The sequence below is a fragment of the Enhydra lutris genome, unplaced genomic scaffold (assembly GCF_002288905.1).
Source record: "Enhydra lutris kenyoni isolate GAN:26980312 unplaced genomic scaffold, ASM228890v2 scaffoldscaffold14, whole genome shotgun sequence".
NCBI lineage: Eukaryota > Metazoa > Chordata > Mammalia > Carnivora > Mustelidae > Enhydra > Enhydra lutris.
Window position 1 is genome coordinate 19,792,159 of NW_019154098.1, and position 27,381 is coordinate 19,819,539.

The 27,381-nt window shown below is 35.8% G+C and overlaps 1 protein-coding gene across 1 annotated transcript in view; it reads right to left on the reverse strand.

Moving 5' to 3' along the window:
* Nucleotides 1–27,381, reverse strand: part of LOC111146625 (MDM2 binding protein) — a 76,957-nt gene that overhangs the window by 31,510 nt on the left and 18,066 nt on the right. Inside the window, exons 11-13 of the mRNA XM_022502261.1 lie at nucleotides 22,813–22,930; nucleotides 7,515–7,688; nucleotides 5,828–5,935 (exon numbers count right to left, since the gene is read on the reverse strand). Coding sequence (XP_022357969.1) covers nucleotides 5,828–5,935; nucleotides 7,515–7,688; nucleotides 22,813–22,930 — 400 coding nt within the window. The remainder of the gene's footprint in view (nucleotides 1–5,827; nucleotides 5,936–7,514; nucleotides 7,689–22,812; nucleotides 22,931–27,381) is intronic.

Sequence of the window (27,381 nt, forward strand, 5' to 3'; positions counted from 1 at the left end):
TGTTGCTCAGTTTTATTTCTCAATAGGTTCCAACTTTGGGAGAGTAAACGGGTTTATTTTTTGGGACCCTCAAAAGAGCAAAAGTCCAAGATGAAAAAGAGAGACTAAAGCCAGCAAAAAGGAAAAAGGTGCCCAGCAGAAACAAAAACACTGCAGGGAACAAAAGAAAGCTTGCTCTAATTAATATTCTCATAGAACTAAGAGAATCTACTACACCCCATGAAATAAGTACAGGGTTCTTTAATAAAGGAACAGATGATGAACAAGAAAAGACTTCTAAAAGTTAAGCACATGAGAGCTCAAATTTTAAACATTCCATAAAGGGGCTTAAAATAAAGCAGAAGATATTGCCTAGAAACTAGAACAAAAAGAAAACAATATGGAAATAGGAAAGAAAATCAGGTATTCTGTCCAGAAAATTAGGTATTCTGTCCAGGTATTTTTTTAAATATAACTAATAAAAGTTCTAGAAAGGAAGAAAAAAAAGAAAAAGAAAGAAAAATTACTAAAGATAAAGGTTTTCAGATTTAAGAATGTGAATCTTCTATTGAAATGGCTCATCAACTATATAGCTTAATAAACTGAGGACAGAGGGAGAAGACAGAGAATACATACACACCATGAATCAGAGTAAAGCTTCCAGGGACAAGGCTTCTGGAGATAAACATTCCAGAAAGGGGTAAAAACAAATATACCAAAAATAAAATACTACAAAGGATAAGAATAGTATTAGGTTTCTCAATAGGAATAGTCACACAGAAGATAATAAAGCAATGGCTTCAAAATTCTGAAGGTAGATGATTTTCAACCTAGGATTCTTTATGACCTATCAGTCAAGTAAAGATATTTTCAGATATGCAAGAGCTTAAAAAAATTTACATTCCACAAAGTTTTAGTCAAAGTAGTTACTGAAAGATACGCTCCAAGCAAACAAGGGAGTAAACCAAGAAGGACAAGTGGTCTAGAAAAAAGGAGAATCCAAAAGAAGGGAAGAAGAAAGTGAAGTCTCTAAGATGTTCTGTTATCAGAACAAAATATTAAACACTCTGGAAAGAAATAGAGAAGTAAAAAGGAACTGCTGTGTTTGAACATACAAGGAATTTAATGTTAAGTGTGTAAAAAATGCTGGAGCCTCTAGAAAAACACAACAATATTCTGCCTGTATAGAGGAATGGGCAAATTAAAAATGATCACCAACCATAAGAAAAACAAAGATAATACAAGGGGTGATCACTGTCATATATTACACGACTCAGTGGTAAGCTTTCGTATACGGTGGTAATAATGTTAACACTAGCCACTGATTTAACCAAAATTTATGACCTCACTGTAAAGGGTGGACAGAGAACGTGAAGATGATAGGAGAAAGCTAAGTGTTTATCTTTCATAGCTAGGTGCTAAGATAATGTCTGAAGCTGGCAAATTAAGGAACAGCAGCATACATCTACTATTAATAAAACTGGAGGAAATGTTAGGAAAACCCATCTGGAACAGCTGCGGGTCGCTGCCTACAAAGACTGAAAGATGGACAGGAGACAGTAGGCTACTGCTGGTTTGCACATGAAGTTTTTCAGTAGCATTTGCATCTTAAACCTAGATCCATGTATTATTTTTATAAAAATATTACACTTCGAAACACTTTTGGACTAATAACATTTTCTTCTATAAGAAAACAGTAAATTGTAAATTCATACAGAAGTCAATTCAACATTATGTACTGTCTATAAAGCACTATGCTGTGCCCTTGGACACAGAGGATTAGGACCCATTATTACATGAGGTTGACACATAAATAATGCAAGAGAGTAGGCTGAGAAGGAAGCAGCTGGCCTAGAGGGTCTGCTCTGGAACATCGGCTCTCCGAGGACACCTCTGAAAAATCCCACCATAGCAACGTGGATATTGGTAGGGTGGTTCCAGTTGTGATCCAAGACAAGGAACACATGATTCTTGCACTCAAGAACATTAGTAACGGTAAAGTAAGATTGTAAAATACGCTGCTGTTATTACATCTTCTTAGTGAGAAAATAAAAAGTAATGAAGCTTTTTATTTTCTGTACAATCTGCTGGGAGCCATTCTAAACGAAAAGTTATCAATGGTTTGTTTTCATCTGAAATATACACAATAGGTAATGAGCTTTGGAACTCAGCTCTGTATTTTTATTAACGTTAAAAATAAACTTAAATCATGAACCAGACCCATGCTTATTAAAATAGTCAATTATATTACAACATTGGGCTATCTGGAGAGCGGGGTAAGACTTCCTCCTGGCCTTAATGACCGAAAAAGAAAGAGGAAACAGACGAAGTTTAACAGGGTTATGAGCAGAATAATTTACCTAAGCAAAAATTATTCTCTACACTAATGAATGTACACATAAGTGGCAAAGGTTTGGGAGAAAAACATTGGACTAAAGTCTTAAAAATGGATCAGCAAAAGAATGTTATTCCTAAAAAAGCTAGCAATTACTTAGGATTTATTAAAGAAAAAGACAGTGGAATATCCAAAAGTACTGGAGGCTGAGTGTCAATCAGGTTTGTACTAGGTTCTATGAATTTATTTTATTTTTTTAAGTTTTTTTTTTAATTTTATTTATTTATTTGAGAGATCACAAGTAGGCAGAGAGGCAGGCAGAGAGAGAGGAAGCAGGCTCCCTGCTGAGCAGAGAGCCTGATGCGGGGCTCGATCCCAAGACCCCAAGATCATGACCTGAGCTGAAGGCAGAGGCTTTAACCCACTGAGCCACCCAGGCACCCCAGGTTCTATGTATTTAAAAAAGATGTGGGGAATTCAGAGGCGTGACCGGAATACTGGAGCAAAATGACAACACTGTTGTTGCTTTGGTATTTGTCTGGCATCATACTGAATGGTCTTTAATTTAAAAATTGTCTAGCATTCTTAAACTTTTTCTTTAAAAATCAGTGAAACAAGACAGTTAATATTTCCAAATATAAAAAAGTTATAAACTACCAAAAAATCAAGTAGAAAAACTTATAAAATTATAAATATCATTCTAATATGATGTTATTAAATATAATCTTAAGAAATAAAATAAAACTACTGGAAGTAATTATTCTAAAAAATTAAATCATAACAGAAACTTTGATTTTTGTGTTATTTTAAGCAACAAAGTGTCTCAGTAATGTATGTACATTTTCATGCAAACTTTTCCAGTTGCTCTTTCTGATTCAATACTGGTCAGAGAAATAGTGGGGAGATAGTAGTCTACTCCATATCTTGTTGATAATTTTGGAAAAAAAAATCTTCTTGAACAACTTCTTATTTTATACCAAAGGCTATCATCTTTGTATTGATTCTGAATTATTTATTTTTTTTCCAAAGAAAGCTGTTCCTAGTACAGTAGTTTTCACCATGTGTAAGTTAATTAACTATACCATTTTCAGCACTTTTATATTTACATTTCACTTCTCTGAAGATCACTGAAATACAGTCAGACATGCTTACATAAGAAACTTTGTTTTGCTGTCATTTTCTTGTCTTTTGAGATACAGGCTTTTTTTTTTTTTTAAGATTTTTATTTATTTGTCAGAGAGAGTGAGCACAGGCAGACAGAGTGGCAGGCAGAGGCAGAGGGAGAAGCAGGCTCCCTGCTGAGCAAGGAGCCCGATGTGGGACTCGATCCCAGGACTCTGGGATCATGACCTGAGCCGAAGGCAGTCGCTTAACCAACTGAGCCACCCAGGCGTCCCGAGATACAGGAATTCTTTTTTTTTTTTTTAAGATTTTATTTATTCATTTGACAGACAGAGATCACAAGCAGGCAGAGAGGCAGGCAGAGAGAGAGGAGGAAGCAGGCTCCTTGCTGAGCAGAGAGCCCGACGCGGGGCTCGATCCCAGGACCCTGAGATCATGACCCGAGCCGAAGGCAGCGGCTTAACCCACTGAGCCACCCAGGCGCCCCGAGATACAGGAATTCTTAACAGATGCAACCTTACCCCACATTTTTAATCCAGTATTAACTCTCTGGATAGAGCAGAGCTTGGTTCAGCAAGTACTTCCATCATAAACTGATTAACTGGGTTACTAATTTTCATCAAGATTACATGCCTTGGATTGCAAACTGGTCATTTCGTGGATAGGCCCAGAGCTGGTTTCTCCAGCAGCTACTAGCTGCAAGGCTTCCCTCAACTTCAGACCCCCCCAACGGCCCCTGCGCCAGGCTCCTGGCGCAGAGCTGTGGCACCCTTAACAGCTGCAGTACGGCTTAGCTGCTCGTGCTCCTACGCTTGGAGCATTTACTTAGTGCCTCGGTAGAGCTGCCAGTCAGGCCTGCAGGCAGGAAGGTTAACTCTTCCTACCCAAAGGAGAAACGAGTCAGCTTCCAGAGCAGTCTATTCTTCCACTCTGGCAGATTTTCTGGTTGGGAGGCTAAGGGAGAGAGGTGACGAGGAAGGAGAGAGGAGATGGGGAGGGAACGGAGTTACAAAGCTGCAAAAGGCTTAAGGCAGTGGAGCAGGGCCTGCTGACTCTGGCAGGGACAGAGCAAAGTCAAGAGATGAATAACACTGCAGGTTGGTATTTGAAATTAGAGTTTTTCCAGCCACAAAAGTACTATTTCAGTATGTTTTCTTTTTCTTGGTTTTAACATGTACTACTTTTTACTGAAACTGATTTGCCTTTCCAACTATATTTTCCTTGAGCTAGTATCACTGAAACAATTAAAAAAAAAAATCAGTGGTTGGAGGAGTTCAAGACTACACAATTACACTGATTTGTACAACTGAAAAAGTAGGTTAATATAAAGAACAATTGAGACCAAGTATTCTAAAATTATTTTCCACTGAATAAAACAGGCTACTGAATTCCAGATATTTTTAAAATGCTTTTACAAAAAGGATGATAGCTTTTGTTTTATAATGTATCTACTTAATTCTAATATCACGTTTTTCTATATGCTACTAAAGAGATCTCACAATTTGAATCAATTTCTTAAAAATTCCGTATCAGTTATCTTAAAATAAGTTCATATTAGGTACTAATGAATGATTATTTATTGAAGATTGTTAAGACTGATACGAACTAAACATTTAATAATAGATGTAAAACCTTAAACTATGACCCTTGGAAAAAGTGTTAATTTCCTGAATAAGGAAAAATCCATAATGTTACCTTCACTCTGCACATATGTGATACTTGTTATTATTAATAGTCATGGTTAAAGTCTAAGAATCAATGCTTAAGTTAGCACATTAATTTCTCTGTAGTTGTATTTCCTTCTGTTTTTAGTCTTTATCCTCCTGATAACAACCAAAAACATAAAATGAGAAATTTTATAAAAATTCTATATTAATCAGAATTAAAAAACCATAGCTACCTTTTCCAGTACACAGTTAAAATGAATGGAATACCAAATTTTCCTAAAGAAATATTTTTATGGGGTGCCTAGGTGGCACAGTCAGCTGAGGGTCTGACACTTGATTTCAGCTCACGTTGTGATCTCAGGGTCACGAGATCGAGCTCGGCACCAGGCTCCATACCCAGTCAGGAGTCTCCCTGAGACTCTCTCTCTCTCTCTCTCCTTCTGTCCCTCCCCTTGTTCTTTCTCTCTCCCTAAATAAATAAGTCTTTAAGAAATACACTCTTATAAATGTTATTAGCAATGTATGAATAAATAGAAAGATTCTGAATCTGGTGGAAAAATGTTGCAGACCTTTTCTATTCTGCATCACTTCTATCAAGAATAGTTCTACAAATGAATATTATACCTAAAAGACAAAGTAAGAAAAAGTATGACAGCAACAATGCATTATGTCTGAACAGGTCAACATTCTTACAGTAAAATGAAATGTACAAATCATTACTTACTCAGACATTCTTTCAAAGCCAAAGCTTGAACATTAGCTAACTGTTTCTCTCTCTGTATAAGTTGTTCACCAGAAAAATGTGGAAGTGACAAGAAGTCAAAAGGAAAGCCTGAGAAATAGAGAAAAGTGTTAAGGATGTTCTATGACAATAATATCCAGTTCCCAGAAAATGTGTTATTACATAACTTTAAAAAATAAAAGTCAGTTACTCATCTCTCTTGCTCATCTCAAAATAATAATTAAGATGAAGAAATTAAGCATACTAAATTATTTTGCATTTTAAACTCTGATCTCCCTCTTCAACTGAGGGAATTCAGGTAACAGAGTAGAATTTCCTCCATCACATGTTCTTTTATGGCTTCAGCTACTGAAACTCCTATACAAAGCAGGGAGTATGGTAGCTAGTCTCTAAAGACACTCCCCAATCAACCACACTTACTAGTCACCCATTGTGTAGTCCTTCCACAAGGAACCCAGGCTGGCTCTATGAAAGCAATAAGGTCCTCCAGTAAAGGTGACAGTGAATGAGTTCAGACTAGGTCAAAAAACCTGGAGGCTTCTTAGAACAATGCTCTAAGAGAAGATAGCAACCAGGTAAGAAATCAGACTACCCCGAGACTATAGTGTTGTAAGGAAGCCCAAGCTGGCTGTGAGAAAATAGACCATGAAGAGAACGTCAGTTCTCATTCCAGCCATTCTAACCCAGGAGCCAAACAGGCAAGTGAAGAAGCATTCTTACACAACCTCCATTAAGTCTGTAGGAGAACAGAGCCCTAGCTTTTTAAGTGGCTGCACATGTATGGGGACTTCAAAATAGAACCACCCAGCTGAGCCCAGTCAACACAAAGGACTATGAAAAATAACAATAAATAGTCATTTTTTAAGCTAACTTTGGAGTGGTTTTGCATACACTGATGGATAACCAAAACTTGGAACTTGGAGAGAAAAAAAAAAGGGCAATAAAATGGAACAAGATACTTGACAGGAAGCAAGTAAAATGAGAGCTAAATTATAGAAAAATATTATATGTTTAAAGTGGAAAATACATGGATGCCTGGGTGGTCCAGTCAGTTAAGCGGCTGCTTTAGCTCAGGTCATGATCCCAGCGTCCTAGCATCGAGTCCCACATCGGGCTCCTTGCTCGGTGGGGAGCCTGCTTCTCCCTCTGCCTCTGCCTGCCACTCTACCTGACTGTGCTATCTCTCCTCTGACAAATAAATAAATCTTAAAAAAATAAAGTGGAAATACAGTGTGCCTGGGTGGCTCAGTCAGTTAAGTATCTGCCTTTAGCTCAGGTCATGATCCCGGAGTCCTGGGATTCAGCTCTGTCAGGCTCCCTGCTCGGTGGAGAGTCTGCTTCTCCCTCTGCCCCACCCCCTCATGCTTCCACACCTGAGCTCTCTCTCTGAAGTAAAAAAAAATAAAATCTTTAAAAATAAATAAGTGCAAAATACTAAACATTTCCTTTTTGGAATCAAAAGCTGACCTACTAAATTATACTAAGTATAACGAAAAATGGATGAATTATCTGTACTCTAAACTGTTTGTACATGCTGTAATATGTTCGAAATAAAACGTAAATTGAAAGTAAAATGGAGTTTGGGAAAATAAAAGCATTAAAAACCACAGAAGTTAACTGCATATACTAACAAATATAAAAATATTTTCCACCTAAAATCAACACTTACTCAGTTTGGCTTCCACTGTCCTTGCTTTCATCTTTCCATGAATTAAACTCAGTGCAAACGAGCCATTGATCTGGTTGGCCGAGTGAATCAATGTGGCTTTACATTTTCTGTTGTCATTACCTTGTAACAGGAGATAATAGCTAGAACACTCTCCTTTCACTTCAACATCTGGAACTAAGCAAAAACAATTATCTTGTTAAGTTGTGAAAATTCAGCATGCAACATGGCAGAATCAGTCATTTGACCCAGAGGGCATAATGACTTTCTCTGTTATTTGAAAACAAGCTGTTAAGCAACCATTTTAAGTAGCACTTGTTCATTTAACTCAGAAAACGGAAAGCAGACAATCATAACAAAATGATACAATGCATACACATTTTACCTTAAAATGATGTGTCCTTGTTCATTAACTTTTGATGTTGCCCACTAGAGTTCCATGATATCTTTCTTACATGACCACACTCATAACGTATCAACTACTCTTTCCAACTTATAGCTCTTTAAAATAGAATAAACTGACCCCTGTGAGCACACACACAATTCCACTGATGGAGAAGAAGTGTACAGACGCACTCCAGGGTAGCTTTTTGGTCCCTGCAGCGGGCATCCATAATGTATTTTACAGAGGGAATGGAGAGCATTCATTAATCTGGCGTGCCAGTTACATGAAGGTCACTTAAGACAGCTTCTTGTATATTTTAAAAACAAATCAAGTGAGGGTTATAGCGAAGGTCAAAGAAAAACTGTGAAGCCTTTGAGATTAAAAATAGAAGTAGAGTCCCTTTTTTGTTGAAGATGGTAAATTGGACATAAGCATTCATTTTCACTATCTCTTGAAATTCCACAAAATGAGAATAAAGAGATTTTAAAAGGACTAATATCTGACAGAAGAGACAAGAGAAACTAATTTTGAAAGCAGGAAAGCAAATGAGTAATTGGTACAGACTGCTAAGGAAGCTGAGAAAAACAATGGAGAAGGCTTAGAAGCAACATAATTTATATTACAACCCCTGACAAGACTCTGGGTTGAGGGTCCCAGAAGGCACTGGAAGCAACATGAAGGTGAAACAGGAGAACAGGTTGAAGTGACTGAGCAGCTTGGCCTCCTGACCAGTCCTTATTCTATTGAGGTACATGATTGTCCTTTTCCTGGTCCAGAAAACAAGTGGTTTATTCTCTGCAGAAAGTAAAACAAGGTGTCTCTGGCCTGAGAGATACTGGACAGAAAGCAGGGTTAGAGTTATTTCTCAGTGGATTAAGCATGTACTTGTATATTGAATATTGAGACCCTGTACCCTTCTTCCCCTATATAACTTCTAGAATTAGGCAAGCTAGATAACAGAATTGAGCTTTCTTGGAAATGTGGTCAGTCCTAGAGGAAAGACTGAAGAATCCCAACGCTGGAGTCAGCTAAGGTGAGTTCACCCTAAAACAAAGATCAGAGTCAACAAGCTACACTCATGCACTCAAATCTTCCCATTAGCTTTCTGGTACAATCCCTTAAATGTGAGCAGGCAGGCAAATGTTACGAGATCTCAAGGAAAGTTGCTAGTATGAGAACTAGATGTCAAAATAGAAAAAAAGTGACTTGCAAGGAAATAAAGAATACACAGTAAAAAGAAATCACACACACAAAACCAACCAACTAACCAATAGGATCACTACACTCCTCAGAGAAGATTCTGCATACATTAAACAAGAACAGGAGACTATAAGAACATTAATCAGAAAGAGCTCATGGAAATTAAAATTAAGAAAGCATAAACATATATTTCACCTAAACAGGTAGAAGAAAAAGTTAAGTGAATCTACAGAATTTTTAAAGTAAAAATACGAAGAAATGGAAAATAAAAGAGAAGATAAAGAAAGACACACAAATCAGGAGGAACAACAGCTACATAGCACTAACAGAAGTGAGAACATAAACAGAAGGAAGGAAATTTCCAACAAAATAGCTACCAGAACACTTTCCTCCATAAAAAGACAAGCTTCCAGGCATGCTGAGAGCCCAATACAAGAATAAAAATAGACCCACCAAGGTGCATCATCATGAAAATTCAGAAGACTAAGAACAAGTAGAAGATTCTACAAAATTCCAGAGAAAATATGGGTTTCCTTTAGAGAAAATAAGAATGAGAAGAGCACTAGAATTCTAAATAACAGTGCTAAAAGCTAGAAGACAATGGGGCAATAGCTTCAAAATTTCAGGAAGATTTTAGAAATCTGCTCCACCAAAATAGGGACTAAAGGAAGAGACAATTAGATTAAAGGCACCAACAAAGAAAGGGCAAAAGAAATTTCCATGACGATGAAAAAATAGTCTTTTAAATCCAAAGCTATAGAACAAAGCTAGAGAAACCATTCTTGATTAGACAGGTCACAAAGAGCTGGAAGAGAGTTCTTACATATACATGACTGATAGAATACCTAATGTGCCTGCAGGTACTGAAAGGAGTTTCGCCACTGGGGGGAAGGCTTTGTGGCTAGATATAAAAAAAGACTCACTGAGTCTAGCTGAAACAGAATACTGTACAGGAAAGGAAAACAAGATACATTACATGGCTCAACTGTGAAGAGTGATTATATAATCATAATAATTGAAAAATTAATATTAATTTAAAATAAAAAATTACTGTATGAGAGGGAAATGTCAAGAATTTGAGTGTCTGTAGAGCAAATGAGCTTAGAGGATTCATACTTTCCTGTTTGAAAACTTACTATAAAGCTACTGTAACCAAGACACTGAGGCGCTGGTGTTAACGACATACAGGATAACAGAACTGAGAATCCAAAAGTGAACAGTCATGATTTTCAACAAAGGCACCAAGAAAATATGATCAGAGAAGGAATAGTCTTTTCAACAAATGGTCTTAGAACAACCGAACAACCAATATGCAAAAGAATGAAGTTGGACCCTTACCCACCTATCTCACATATTAATTCAAAATGGATAATAGACATAAATTTAGGAGTTACACTGTAAAGATCTTACAATAAAACAAAGGCATAAATCTTCCTGACCTTGGGAGCAGGCAATGGTTTGGTAAAGAAGAGATCCAAAGCACAGTGAAGAAAAGAAAAAAAAAAAGAGAAAACTGAATTTCACCAAAATTAAAACCTTTTGGGCTTAAAAGTACATGATCGGGGCGCCTGGGTGGCTCAGTGGGTTGGGCCGCTGCCTTCGGCTCAGGTCATGATCTCAGGGTCCTGGGATCAAGTCCCGCATCGGGCTCTCTGCTCGGCAAGAAGCCTGCTTCCTCCTCTCTCTCTCTGCGCCTGCCTCTCTGCCTACTTGTGATATCTCTCTGTTAAATAAATAAATAAAATCTTAAAAAGAAAAAATTAAAAAAAAAAAAAAGTACACCATCAAGAGAACGAAAAGTCAACCCACTATGGACTTGGGGTAATAATGCTATGTCAGTGAAAGCTTATCAGTTTTAACAAATGTACCATTAGGGTTGAATGTCAGTAATAGGGGAGGCTCTATGTGTGTGAGGACGTGGGCTATACGGAAACACTCTATACTTTCTACTCAATTTTGTTGAGTAAAACTGTTCTAAATAAATAAAGATTATTAATTTTAAAAAGTATCTATATGACATGGATAAACATGAGGATTAAATGCAAGATGCTGTAGGGAAAGTGCTTAGATCAATGCCTGACATATACTAATTATTCAGTAAACACTACCAATTACTAGCTAAAAAGGCCATGTAAATCAAAACCACAAAGAAGTACCATTTCACCTCCCTTGGACGAATGTAACAAAAAATACAGACAATAACAGGTACTGATAAAGATGCAGAAAAAGTGGAACTCTTCATGCTCTTGGGAATATAAAAATGATACAGCTACTGTTCGGCAATTCCTCAAAAAAGTTAAACATATAATCAATATATGACTCAAAATTGCCACTCCCAGGTTTTTATCCAAAATTATTTTAAGCATATGTTCACATAAAAACATGTACACAGGGTGTCTGGGTGGCTCAGTGGGTTAAGCCTCTGCCTTTGGCTTGGGTCATGATCCCAGGGTCCTGGGATCGAGCCCCACATGGAGCTCTCTGCTCAGCAGGGAGCCTGCTTCCCTTCCTCCCTCTGCCTGCCTCTCTGCCTAGCTGTGATCTCTCTCTCTGTCAAATAAATAAATAAAATCTTTAAACAAACAAACAAACAAACATGTACACAAATATTCATGGCAGCATTATTTACCCGAAAGGGTCAACAGTTAAAGTGTCCTTGAACTGATGTATGAATAAATAATAAGTGATACGTCCAAATCAGGAGTTGTATTCAGCAATAGAAAGAATGAAGTATTGGTGTTGTCATACAATATTATGCTATGTGTGAGAGAAGCCGAACATTAAAGATGACATGTTTATTGTATGATTACATTTAAATAAAATATCCAGAACAGGCAAATCTGTACAGAAGGAAGTAGATTAGTGATTGCCTAAGGGTTGGGGAAGGAGGAGGCAATGGGTATAGGGAGGAACTGCTAAAGGGTTTGGAGTTGCCTTCTGGAGACAAGATAATGTCCTAAAATTGACTGTGGTGATGGTTATACAATCCATCCTATGATTAGATTAAAAACCATGGAATTGTATAATTTAAATGATTGAATTGTACAGTGTGTTAACTATATCTTAACACAGCTTTTTGTTTTAATTTATAATAATCTTAGGAATGTAAGGTCTGCTCACAAAAGAAGTTCTTAGCATTTTGGAATTTATATGCGTGTGTGTGTCTGTATGTGTATATAAATATACATATGTATGCTTCTATGTACATATCTGTATGTACATAGTATATGTGTATGTACACTATGAAAACTGTACACTAAGAAAACTGTAATTTTATTAGAAAACAATTTATTTCACAGATGAACATATTGTGACTTAAAGCTTATTCCTCCAAACAACCATGAAGTACAGAAATAAATTTATGCAATAGATATTAATACTGTTCATAAACATCAATCATAAAAAAGGAATTTAAATAGAGGTTTTAGGAAGGAAAAACACTGTTGTTACCATTTGCATTTGAAACTAAGGTTTGCTAAGACTTATAGTGACTTTTTAATTCGTTTACCAACTTGGCACTTAGCCAATTCAAGTTACTGGTGTCCCTTTAATCTATGGCATTCTTTCTACATTTATTTTAAATCCCATCCCCTTTATTAGCATTTTAATCATGGAAGCCTGTAATTACAGCAATCTTATTTTCCTCAAAAGAAAAATATTTATTTTAAAGAACTCCCCTAACCATAATGACTACGAAGTCATTTAAAAAATGTTCCAAGTTTGGCAGGTGTTAATTGAAGACTTATTAAGTAATTTCTATGTAAATATCACGGAGAGTAATAGATTTACAATTAGCATTGTCACTCAAATTTCATAGCTCTCCCTAATGAAATAACAGTAAGTGATTACAACAGAAAATTTCTGTTTTCTTTTTTTTTTTTTTTAAGATTTATTTATTTATTTTAGAAAGAGAAAGAGAGAGAAAGAGCACACACCAGGACAAGGGGCACAGGGAGAGACAGAACCTCAAGCAGACACCCCCCCCCACACCGGAGTGTGGGGCTCCATCTCATGACCCTGAGATCATGACCAGAGCAGAAATCAAGTCTGAGATACTTAATGGACTTAAGGCACCCAGGGGCCCCTATATATTTTCCTGTTATTTTCATAACATCAACTTGTAAGAGATTGACTGGCTTGCACGCCCTCTCTTCACCAAAACTAAACACCTATTTTGGATCTACTATTCAGGTAAAATGAGAGAGGCAGAATACAAGTGCCATTTAATTGTATCAAATTTTACAAATAACATAAACTATAATGAAGAGATAGATCATTATTAGTTTCATTAGCAATCAAAATTCTAGCAAAATAAAAATAAAGTCATATTTTATACCAATAAGTTTCTCAGGGGTCCTTAAAATTCTGTAATATCCCCTCTTTTTAAAAGTTTAACAATATAAAATATAAGATAGTATTAATGTAAAGAAGAAATAATATCGATATATTGAAAAATATCTCAGGATGATGAAGGTAGTAAAGTATTCTAGTTAAGTAAATCTTCTGACTTACTTACAAATATTTTATATATATGTACGTCTCAAGAAACAACAAAATAATATACATAATTATTTTGATAATCAAGTTAAACATTAAATGGTAAAATAAAAGCTAGCCTTCAATGTAGGCATTTTAGGAGGCTACACACTATCAATGATATCATTGTTCAAACAATTTTAGACTCAACTTTTTGAAATGGTCCTTAGGGTCAGCTGGGGAATCATAAGGGGAAAAAAAAAAGGCAACAATGATGTAATTATATTCATAAAGCATTTTCAAAAAATGTATTGCCTTCCTTGATTTCCCACTTTATTCATCAGACCAAGCTTTGAGCAATTAGGCATAAAACTTAGCTTCAATGAGACTAGCCAAGAAAATACCCTGGCTCAATTCTAAAGATAATCTGAAATGGTTTAAGAAATGATAGTATTGTTGAATAGCTGTATGACACCTCCTACTGTGAAGATTCCAAAAAAGCAGAAAAATTTATAAATTGCACCATGACTATTTTAAACAAGAAACGTTCGGATCAAAAACAGTATATATTTCCCTTTAGTTACAACACAGTAAAATAGACAATTTGAAAGCTACAATGAATAGAGAAACTTCAGAAGACATATGAAGATCTTATTATCATGAAGAACAATGATCTCTATTGTTCCACAGATGAATCCTTAAGGTTGGACAGAATAACAAAAAGCTACCGCAGAGTTTACAAAGTGTCTACCATCACCAACGGTGACTGAAACAAGTTTGTGAGATACACTAAGCAAGTATTACTATCCTGATTTTCTAGCCAAGGAATGAAAAGCCTAAAATAGCGATTCTTTTTTTTTCTTTTTGGCCTCAGAGCATCTGAAGGTCTTTCTCTTCAGTAACAGTGGCTCTCTAGCCTAGGGTTGAAAAGAGCACATCTAGGGCAGAAGTTCTTAATACTGGATGCACTTGAAACACTTGGGTACTTTTATAAACTACTGAGTGTCTGGTTTCCTCCCCAGAGATGTGCATTTAACTGATCTCCGGTAGAGCCCTGTTTGATGTTCTTCCTTTTTTATTTTTTTTCCTTCCTGCCTTCCCTCCCTGCCTCTCTCCTTCCTTCTCCCTCAAACATATGCATATGCATATGTCAGAGTATAAATGTGATTAATTTAGGCATCCATCACTATAATCCAGTTTTGGAGAATGTTCATTATCTCTCTGCAGTCAATCTCCCCTCCTATTCCTGGCCTCAAGCAACCACTGATAATGCTTTCTGGTCCTTAAGCTTTTTATAGAAATTCCATATAAACTTAACATATATAGGTACACCCAAAACTTTTCATGCAATATGTCGAGCAATATTCCACTGTCTGGACAAAACAAACTGTGTTTATCTCTTCACCAGCTGATAGATGTTTGCATAGTTTCCAATTTTAGCTACTATAAATATGTCTTTTATTAACAGTTTCTTGCAAGTGTTTATGTGAACATATGTTCTCATTTCTCCTGGATAAATACCTAGGAATGGAAATACTGGGTTGCAGAGTGAAGTGTAAGTTTAGCTGCCACATTGTTTTCAAGAGTATCTAAGCCATTTTACACCATCCCCAGCAATGTGGGAGATTTGCAGTTTCTTCACATCCTCATCAAGATTTGATAGTCACTATATTTAATAAAGCCATTCTAGTAAGTGTATTATAGAATTACATTGTGGTTTTAATTTGCACTTCCCAAAAGACAAATAATGTTGAGCATCTTTCATGTGCTTTATTAGTTATTCACGTATCTTTAATGAAATATCTATTCAACTCTCTTACCTATTATTAATTGGCTTGTCTCCTTATTATTGAGTTGTAAGAATTTATTTTTAATGTATCTGGCTACTGTTGGACATGACTGGAAATGTTTTCTCTAAGTAACCTTTAAAATTTTTTTTTGGAGTTCCTGGCTGCCTCAGTAGGTTAAGCGTTCACTCTTGATTTTAGTTCACATCATGATCTCAGGGTCCTGGGATGGAGCCCCACATCAAGCCCCATGCTCAGCAGGGAGTCTGCTTGTCCCCTTCTCTCTGCCCCTAACCCTGCTCAAGCATACATGAGCTCTCCCTAAAATAAATAAATTAAAAAAAAATAAAATTGAAAAATAAAATTTTTTTCTTAGTGTTTTTCAAAAAGTAGACATTTTTAGTTTTGGTGAATTTATAGATTTTTTTTTTTCTTTTTATAGATCCTTTTGGTAGCTATATTTTCTTACAGAAATTTTCTAGTTCTAGTGTTTACATTTAGTTATATAATCCATTTTGAGTTAATTTTTATATAAAAATCTTATATATATGTTTTACATATGGATATCCAGTTCTTCTAGCAGTGTTAAAGAGACTCTCTTTTTCCCACTGGCACCTTTATTTCTATTTTTTCAACTGATACATGCATATTCTTAATTCAATACCATACTGTCTTGAATACTGTGGCTTTACAGTTGGGATGTGAATCAAGTACTGTAAGTTCCCAAAAGTTATTCTTCCTTTCCAAAATTGGCCATTCCAGGTCCTTTGCAATTCCATATAAATTTAGCAGCAGTTTGTCAATTTCTATGTAAAGTCCTCTTGGGATTTTGTTAAAAATTGAATTAAATCTACGTGTAAATTTGGAGGGAAGTACCATCTTAATAATACTGAGTTTTCCAAATCACAAACATGGTGTTTCCCCACTTACTTATATCTTCTTTAATTGCTCTCATTAAGTTTCACAGTTTTCAGTGTATAGATATTGCACTTCTTTTGTTAGATGTAGCCCTCAGTATTTTATTCATTAACTTCTAGTCTAATTCCTTCCCTCTACTTAACTTGGAATTAGTCTTCTAGCTTCTTGAGGTTGATGTTTGGATAACTGATTTTAGATCGTATCTTCCATGATAAGCATTTACAATCCTCTTAGTACTGCCTTAGATGCTCTCCATAATTTGACAAGTTTTGGTTTTCTTTTCTTTTTTTTTTTAAAGACTTTATTTATTTATTTGATAGAGATCACAAGTAGGCAGAGAGGCAGGTGGGGGTGGGGAGGGGAAGCAGGCTTCCTGCTGAGCAGAGAGCCAGATGTGGGGGCTAGATCCCAGGACCCTGAGATCATGACCTGAGCCGAAGAAAGGGCTTAACCCACTTACACATCCAGATGCCCTGGTTTTATTTTCAACTAAAAACATTTTCTAATTTCCCCTTTGGTTTCTCTTCTTTGACCTATGGGTTATTTAGGAATGTGTTATTTAATTTAATTTAATTTCTAATAGTTAAAGTATTCCTCATATTTGTGTTGCTGATTTCTAATTTAATTCTACTGTAATTGAAGAACACACTTTTAAATTTATTAGCCTCATTTAATGGCCTACAATATATATGGTCTATTCTCAAGAATGTTTCATATGTGCTTGAAGAGAACGAGGACGCTGCTGAATGGTGTGTTCAATAAAAGTTAGTACAGTAAAGTTGGTTGATAGTGTTCATTACTGAATTCCTACCATCTAGAAGAATGCCCTGAACCCAGGAGGCAAACTATAAATATTTGCTGATTAAAAGATTACTTTGTCTTGGCCACTGAAGTCTCTTTCAAAATCTTTACCTGAGTCCTTTACCTTTTCTCAAGGTGGAATTTATAGATCCGTTACACAGTGTCATAAAACCTTATTAGGGGGCACCTGGGTGGCTCAGTGGGTTAAGCCTCTGCCTTCAGCTTGGGTCATGGTCTCAGGATCCTGGGATCAAGCCCCGTGTTGGGCTCTCTGCTCAGCAGGGAGCCTGCTTCCCCCTTTCTGCCTGCCTCTCTGCCTACTTGTGATATCTGTCGTCAAATAAATAAATAAAATCTTCTAAAAAATTAAAAAAAAAAACTTATTAGTTTCAGCTCACTATTTTGAAACATTGTTGTCACCCTGATTTGAGAATAAAGGTACATGCCTCATCAATTCAAAACATTCATTGGTCCTTATTAAGCTAGTCTCTTTAAAAATATTTTTATTAGACTTGTCAGTCAACAAAACAGTAACTTTTTTCAAGAGTACCTTTAAAATATTTCCTTTCAGAGGCACCTGGGTGGCTCAGTGGGGAGCCTGCTTCCCCCTCTCTCTCTGCCTGCCTCTCTGCCTACTTGTAATCTCTCTCTCTCTCTGTCGAATAAATCAATAAAATCCTTTAAAAATATATTTCCTTTCAAAAGAATTCCAATTTAAACAAAATGAGGCAACAATAGGACTCAAGATTGTAACTATCACGGATGGTTTGCAGATGCATTGAGACTTGGGTGAAAATTCTGACTTCACCCTGTGATATTGGAGAATTTGGTTGATTTCTCTATACTTTAGCTTATTCATTTGTAATGCACAGTTAGGCAAAGAGCAGCATCTAAATTTTTGACAATTCTGTAAAACTTCTCTGTGAACATATGGTAAGCCAGGCACTTTTCATTATACAACTGGCTGTTCAGTACAAGTTTTAAATATAGAAGTCTTTCTTCAGAGTAATTGGGTTTAGCTCAGTTGCATTTGTTCACATAGTTCTTTTGCATTTTTCCTAGTATCATAATACTTTGAGTATCTCGCTGAAAATCACTGTTAAAAATCATTCTTTGGCTATGCTTAATTTAGGCATAATTCAAATGGCACACTGTTTTTCATTTTAGGTCAAGCCATCTGAAATTGCTGATACTTGACAATTTTTGATGTACAAATAAGCAATACCATATGTTTCAAACTATGTACGTATTTTATTTCATCAGAGATGATTTGTTATACCTAAGGAACTGATAAAAATTGGGGCACAAATTTTGATCCACACCGCATGGATGGAATCCATTCAAAATCTTTTTACTTTTTCAGACAACAGTTATTACTACCTGGAAATATATATTTCATGTTTTACTTAACAACTATTTTGGAGTACCCACTAAGTATCTGGTACTGTTCCAGGCACTGAAAATAAAGAAATGAATAAAAATAAAAAAATTCCATCTTGTCTCTTCTCACTTTGAGTGAGAAAAAGACACTTAGTATATTAGATAGTGATAAGTACTAAAGAGAAAAAAATAAAGCTGGGGACATGAATATAATGTCAAGAGAAGAGTCTATTTGCAATTTTAGATGGGATGGCAAGTTAGGTCCTGAATGAGAAAATGTCCGGAGTAAAGGCCTATCAAAACTGAAAGACATAACCATATGGGTTTCTGAAAAAACCTAAAATCTAAACCTAATACCTCCACTGTCATGTAAGTTTCCTCAGGACATGGACTGTGTTCTATTTATTGCCCATCCAACATGTGTAACGGTGCCTGCTGTACTGTAGACACTTGATAAAAATATCTATTGAAAAACTGAGTAATTAATGCAAAATAGTATTTATATAAATAAATACGTACGAGTGCTTACACACATATGCCCCAAATTGTTGTTTTTACCACAAATGTTAGCATAATAGCCTTTCCACATCTCACTTTTTTCAAGATACTATCTCTTGTGAATTTATAGTTGGTTGCTACTGAATACAATGTTATAATTCAGACTTCTAATGACTTCTTAATATCTATTTTCTATTACAGTTCAAATTCCAGGAAAGGACGAGCCAAGTCTATCTTGCTCATTACTAATCTCCATATTATTGTACCATGCCTGATACACAATATCTACTCAATCTCAAAAGAAAAAAATGAAGGAAAGGTATGACTGACTGAAGGAATGAATGAATGAGTAACAAGGTCATGAAGGACTAAAATGAGACAATAGTTTAAGGAAACAGTTTAAAGTTTAGGTTGGAGGACAGGGGACATGCAGGGCCAACAGGAGAGCACAGCTGGACACAATGCAGTAAGTTACAGGAAACAATGTTGATTTAAGAGGCTGATCTGAGAGTTGATATCTTATTTGGAATAGTGAGAGAGGCAACTGGTAGTGGCACTATGAATGGGATACGAGGTTTTCCCAAGTGAGAGCTATTAAAACTTTATCCTCGCTAAAACGTGGCTCCTCTTTAACAAAAGGAGTTCTGTCAATGAGATAAATAAAGAATTTCCCCTACAGAAAGGGCTATGGGTAGAAAAGAACTTAATAATCAACTGTCCAATTTGATTGTTTCTACTTCTAAGATTAAAAAAAAATACTGTAAAGTGTCAGCTTAATCAGCACTTAATGATAAAGCCTAATCAGTAATCAACAACTTGCCTTTGAAGATTATCATGTGATACATATCTTATTATTCAGAAGTTACCAATATTAAACTCCAAATTTCAAGAGGTGATAATTTAAAGAAATCAAATCAAGCCACACACTAAGGTAGTTTCTTAAAGTTGTAATAAAAATCATGAAAAAAAAAAACCCACTTAAGAATAAATTTTAGATCAATAAATTATGTTAGAAAAAGTTACAAAGGCAAAATAAATAATGGGCTCTCCAGAATATACTGGACAGTATATTTAGTTTAGTTAGGAGATACTAATATTCCTATTAGTTTAGGACATATTAATATTTAGCTTAGTTAGGAGATACTAATATTCAATTCAAGCCTTAAACATGTGTAATATTGAGAAATGGATAAATATTATCCTATGATTTCATGTAAAATAAGTGAAATTGGCTCTGCTGCCACTTAGCAAATCTATTTCTGATTTTGTTTTAGCATCTGCCAAAATCATCACGTATAGATCTACTCCCTGGGAGGAGTTGAGAAGGGTCAAAGCTACATCTCTTTATGTACTAGCACAATGCAATAAACTATATTAACAATATCTGTTCCTCCAGGAAGCTGTTCTGAATTTTTTTTTTTTTTTAAGATTTTATTTATTTATTTGACAGAGAGAGATCACAAGTAGACGGAGAGGCAGGCAGAGAGAGAGAGAGGGAAGCAGGCTTCTCGCTGAGCAGAGAGCCCGATGCGGGACTCAATCCCAGGACCCCGAGATCATGACCCGAGCCGAAGGCAGCAACTCAACCCACTGAGCCACCCAGGCGCCCACTGTTCTGAATTCTTGAGACTATGTTAGGTCATAGACTCTGGAAGCACCCTCCACTTCACCTTCACAGTGTCCACTAAACAGATTCATAATGATTTTTCAAAGTGCTTTCATCACTTGACTATAAATTTCACAAAGAAAAGGGCTGTGCAACTACTTCCTCAAGTGTAAGGACCCAGTTTGACTCTCCTTTATTTCCCACACTGTATCATGCAATAAATGGTATTTTGATGTTGATGTTAATGATTATAGCTATCTAGGGTCTTCGAACCACTATTTATTAAATCATTTCCTAACTTTTCTTCCACTTTTACCTTAAATTCAGGTATTTCTGAAGATCCCAGCCATGGTTCTCTTTTCTAGTCATGCTGTCTGTATGGTTTTGTCCAACCACTCCTAAGGCTTCAACTATTACCTATAGACAGTCATGGCAGGCTTTTACATTGGTGGCTTCTCAGTATTCACACCCTTGTCTAGTCACCTTCCCTTTGAATCTGGGCCATTCCTGTGAGTAGCTCTAAATAAAAGAATACAGCAGAAGTGACACTGGGCCAGTTCTGGGATTAAGCCTTAAAAGTCCTGACAGCTTGATTTTTGTATGTTTTGGAGTCTTAAGACACCACGTAAAAATTCCAGCTAACCTGCTAGAGATCACATGAAGAAACCATGGGGCAAGGGAAAAGGCTCTGAGACTACCTGGAGAAAGACAGTTGTCCCTGCATCCCAGCTAAGCCCAACTCGTGAACAATCCACAAGCTCAGTGCAGCCACATCAGCGACCACTGGTGAGAATGGAAGAACCGTCCAGCTGAACTGGGTCAAACTGCAAAACTGTGAGCAAATAAAAACATTTGTTCCTTGAAGCCACTTAGTCTTACGCTGCTTTGTTATAAAATAGATAAAATAGCTGGTAAGCTCAAAATCTAAATCTCTAGCCCTGACCACTCTCTGGGGATAATGGACCTAATTTCAAATTCTGAATTTAAATTTCCACATAGATATTATCTCCATTTCAAATTCAACATTTGCTAAAATGGATTTCAGTATCTCACCTACATAATACTGTGTAAGCTGCTGATTTTAAATTTGTATTCCTCAGGATTCTATGGCTCTGGAGTATTTCTAGAGATTTCTTCTAGAACAACGCAGGTGGACATGTTTTAATTTCAGTTCTTAGTCCCATCATATCATGGGTGATGAAAACTAACTACAAGCTCAATAATAATTTAAACAAATTATTGTCCAATAAAAACAACACTTACATATAAGCAAAGTATTTAGAAACACTCTTTAGTTATATGACTTTGGGCAAGTAATAATATTTTGAGCTGTAATTACCTCATAAAATACTAAAGTTTGGATATAAATGATCTGATTTTACAACAGAAATTAAGATTTCATTTGTGTAATGACATTTTGAATGTAATAAATTACTAGAGGCAATACAGTGCAGTACTTAAGAGCACAGGGCCTGGGTTCAAATCCTTGGAAAAGTTAGAGAGTTATTAACTGTTAGAGCCAGGATTTTAACCAAGATTCTGCCAATTAACAGCTCTGTAACTTCTTCAAGCTCCAATTTCCTAGTCTGTTAAATGGACATAAAAATAAGTTTATAGGACTAATAAGAATTAAATGAGCCAACATTTCTAAAGTACACAGAACACTGCATAACATGTAATTGTTAAATAATTTCTAATTTCTCTAAAAAACTATAATCACAAGTTTGTTTTTTTATGTGCCGACCATATAATAAAACAACCACTTTTTCTTTTTTTACAAAAAGATTTTGTTTATTTGAGAGAGAAAAAGAGAGAAAGAGAAAGGTTGCTCATGGGCAGGGGGAGGGGCAAAGGGAGAAGAAGACTCCCTGCAGAGCAGGGAGCCTGACTTAGGACTCTATCCCAGGACCCTGGGATCATGACCTAAGCCAAAGGCAGATGCTTAACTGACTGAGCGACCCAGGCACCCCTCACCACTTTATTTTCATCAATTTCATTCTTGAAAGGTCTCTAAGAAACCCATGTCCAATAAAATTAGCTATCTACTTAATCAAGACTTCTGCCTTTGGATTACTGATATTTTTTTGACTAAATAAGGTAGCATACACTTTGATACTAACAGTAGGTTACTGAGATAATAAAAAATCTTAAAATGATGTGGGTTCTTTTTAATCAGTAGTAATAAATGTAATTTTCTCATCAAGAATGTCATCTCCACTTCATAAACAACTTAAAGTATTTACTACTTACCACTGATTGTCTTGGGCTTTTTAGCTATATATTCTCTCCATTTTCTTGAACTGAGTTGGCTGGGAGGTGGAATAAGTATGTTACTAATAGTACACGGCAATACAAAAAGAGCACCAACCTGGATAAAACAGAATATGTTAAAAATATATATACATATATAAATATATATATAAATATATATCACTAAAAGTGACTACACACTGAGATTAATTCTTAAATAGTGTCACCTGACAATTTTTCACTTGAATTTCACCTATCTAACATGTACTTTGTAATGCTCTCTCACAAGGCCCCTGGAAAAACAAAAACAATACCTAAACTGTCAAAAAAAAGTAAAAAACCAGACAAAGGTAGACAAACATAGACTCCCTTTTCCATTAAGTTATAGATCTCTGAAAACCTTGTTATTCACAAATTTTTTTTTAAGATTTTATTTATTTATTTGACAGACGGAGATCACAAGCAGGCAGAGAGAGTGGAGGAAGCAGGCTCCCTGCTGAGCAGAGAGCCCTATGCGGGGCTCGATCCCAGGACCCCGGGATCATGACCTGAGCCGAAGGCAGAGGCGTAACCCACTGCCACCCAGGCGCCTCATTATTCACAATTTTTGCTTCAAGTTCAGGTTGTGGTACATTTCTTTGTATATCTGCAAACCAGTGAGAGCCTGGACAAGCCATCATCAAAAGATTTTGTCATACTTAGCCATAATTTTATAACCTTTTGTCTGGATAAATTATTGTTCTGGTTTCAAAATTACAATACATCTGTAGGTAATTTCAACGTCTATTCCCAGAAATCAGAGATTTAATCCTAATAAGGTATAAAATGCAAAGAAACCATGAATCATATGCCAGAAAACCTACAGCAGCTCTGACTGATTTATGAGAAAACTCAGGTTATTTATCTTTGCCTTGCCAGGAATGGGCATACAGATGTTTATTAAATATTTGTTTTCCCAAAGCCAGCATATTATATTTAGGCAAAATCTCAATTTGATTAAGTACTGAATAAAACGAACTACACTCTGAAAGCTACATTTGCCTGTTATTTTAGAACTATAAGCTACAACAATCAGCAAATCCCAATAAATATTTTTTTAAACTCCAGGGAAATTTAAGTAAGATATCTTATAGATCTCAAATCTAATGAAAAATCACTTTTAACCAGCACTTGTAGACGAATGAGTCTCATGACATATATATGATACTAAGTCAATACTTTAATGTATTAGTTTTACTGCTATTTGTTATCTTATGCATTCTTAGATATACAAATAAGTATATTAGGAGCAAAAAGAAAAGGGAAAATTAAATGTTTATTTTTGTTACTATAGCCATGCCTTTTTTTAACTCTAAGTCAAATGTATTTTACAGGGGCGCCTGGGTGGCTCAGTGGGTTAAGCCACTGCCTTCGGCTCAGGTCATGGTCTTGGGGTCCTGGGATCGAGCCCCGCATCGGGCTCTCTGTTCCGCAGGGAGCCTGCTTCCCCCTCTCTCTCTGCCTGCTGCTCTGCCTACTTGTGATCTCTCTCTCTCTGTGTCAAATAAATAAATAAAATATTTTTAAAAAAATGTATTTTACATAATTAAGTATTAGACACTAAAAATAAAAAGTATTAGCAACAGAAAATAATCATTAAATATAAAAAGATCTATATTTAACTTTGAAACATGAAATCCTAGTTCTACATACTTGCATAAATGAAACAGGCAGTGCAAAATGCGTAATGAAAGTATTTTGCTCAAAGGATAGACAAAGTTGTGAGTATGCTAGATCAGGGCCCAGTTATAACTTAATTATATAATTATTATAGGTAAAGCTGAACAAATTAGAGATGCTAAATGCAATTCAATGCACGACTTAAAGCCTGATATTATAAATATTCCTACCCAGGCAAAGAAGTAGCCAAATGTTTGAGACAACTTATTCTTAAATAAACATTTGCTATAAATATGAAAATAAACATTTCTAAATCCCTAAAGTTATAATTTCCTACAAAATACATTTATGTCAATTGTTTATACTGTGTCATAATAAACTTAGATTCTGACAACTCATTCTCCCTCATGCACTAATCATTAGATATACTCTGAAACTTGAGGATGGTGCTTCTAGGTTATCATATTATCTCCAGAATTTAAAAACCAAATACTGTTTCAAAACCTTGATTCATTCTTTTCAGTAGGTACCACCTGAAGAAGCAGGCACTAAGGCAATCATGTTTCTAACCTTACAAATTCTCTTCTTAAAAAAATACTTTCTGGGGTATTTGGGTGGCTCAGTCGGCCAACTCTTGATTTCGGCTCAGGTCATCATCTTAGGGTTTGGAGATCAAGCCCTGTATGGGGTTCCATGCTGGGTGTGGAGCCTGCTTAAGAATCTCTCTCTTCCTCTGTCCTCTGCCCCTCCTACCACTACCACCCCCCCCCCACCCCTGCTGGTCTCTCTCAAAAAATTTTTTAAAAATAAGTAAAACAAAATAAAAAATATTTCCTGGTCATACAATTAGTAGATATGATTCTTTAACAATCCTCTTATTTTTTTACTAATCTAATAAGCATCACTATAAAAGGTTTTTCTTTTTATTCTGGGGCTAATCAAACCTGTTTTTTTAAAGTCAGAAGTTGACGTAAGATCATATAGATCACTAAAATGTAAGTACGATGAAAGCTTCCTAAGGAGGGACCTTGTCCATTTCATTCTCTCCAGTATCTGAAACAAGTCCCTGGCACACAGCAGGTAGTCTCTGCCCTAGGCCCCCACACAAAATTGCTGAATAAATAAATGAAAACCAAGTTACAAAGCATTAGAATTATTTCAAAGAATGAGCATGCAAATCAAAACTACGTTTTTTCAAAAATGTAAAAGACTAATTATGATCTAGTATAAAAAGAAAATACAGTGCTTCCCCTCCAGATCTGTTAGCTAAATTATGTTTCCAAAAATCATCCCTTATGCTGCTTTAAAGTACAAACATCTATACAAAGTTTCATCATTTATTTGTCCCTTACTGATAAAGAATACTCCAATTTTTTTTTTAAAGATTTTATTTATTTTAGAGAGAGAGAAGGGGAGAGAGCACGCAAGCAGCGGTAGGATGCAGCGGGAGAGAGAGAGAATCCCAAGTAAATTCTGTGCTGAGCACGGAACCCAATGTGGGACTCGAAATCACAACCCTGAGATCATGACCTAAGCCGAAATCAAGGGTCGGACACTCAACGGATGAACCACCCAGGCACCCCAAGAATACTCTAATGTTTTATAGTCATTGTCCAATAAATAAAAATGACACTAAATAAACTATGACAATAAAATGAAGATGATAATCTAATATGCCAAATTTAAAACAAAACAAATGAAAATACAATAAACATCAATAGTTTAGTTTGCTTCTAATATTAGTGTTCCTTATCTTCAATAACGAGATGCATTAAGGATTATTTTATATCTGTATTAAACAAATTACAGGTATGTGTCTGATTTTGACTTGAAAAATTACCTATAAAAGTAATTCCTAAAAATTTCATCGTATCTTCAAAATATCTAGAGGATATTTGGAGCTTTATACCTTTCAGGAAAATATTTCACATATGCCCGTCTATCATTTGGGCTAGATAAACTTCAAAGACATTAGAATTAGTTATCAACCATAATTTATAACATACTTGACAGTTTATAAAACATACTCCAATTTGGTTTTCACTGCAACTTTTGCAACAGATAAAACAAGGATTATTACTTATAATTTACAATTTAAAAAGCTATAAGCCAGTGAATGGTAGAACTAGGATTTAAATCTACATTTTCTAAAGTATATTCATTCTTACTTGACACTTTCAATTCTACCATACTCTTCTCCTTCCCTATTTGAAAACATAGATGAAATGATTAATGATCAATGATATTCTCATTTCCAGAATGGAGAGGCCCCCCTGCAAAATTAGGTGAACTAGGTAAGGTTACACGGAGAACTATTTAGTTACTTGGGTTACAATAGGAACATATATTTTTTTTTTAATTCTTTGTGCTTTCTTTTTCTTTTCTTTTTCTGTCTTATTTTCTTTTCTCTCTCTCTCTCTTTTTTTTTTTTTACTATACAACTCTGCAAGATTTCTATGTGCATATTTTTATAGAGATATATGATCTTACTAATTTGCTTAAAGTAAGTCCACCTGATCACTCTACTGCAGTCTGCTTGTGTTCTTCATAGTTCCTTTGTTGTGGGGTGGGGAGCGTGAGGGGTGGGGGAGAGGGAGAGAGAATCGTAAGCAGGCTCCACACGCGGTGCAGACCCCCACACAGTGGGCTGGATCTCACGACCCTGAGATCATGACCTGAGCTAAAACAGTCGGCTGCCTAACTGACTGAGCCACCCAGGCTCCCCTCTTCATAGTTCTTATTATTTTCTTTTTCCCACCAACATGTAAGTTCTGTGAGGATAGTCTTCATTTGTGCAATCCACCACGGGATCCCTCGTATCTAGCACACTGTCTAGCACATAATAAGATACATGTTAGATGAATAAGAAAATATAAATTTTTAAAAATTTCACATTCTTTAGAGGTATTC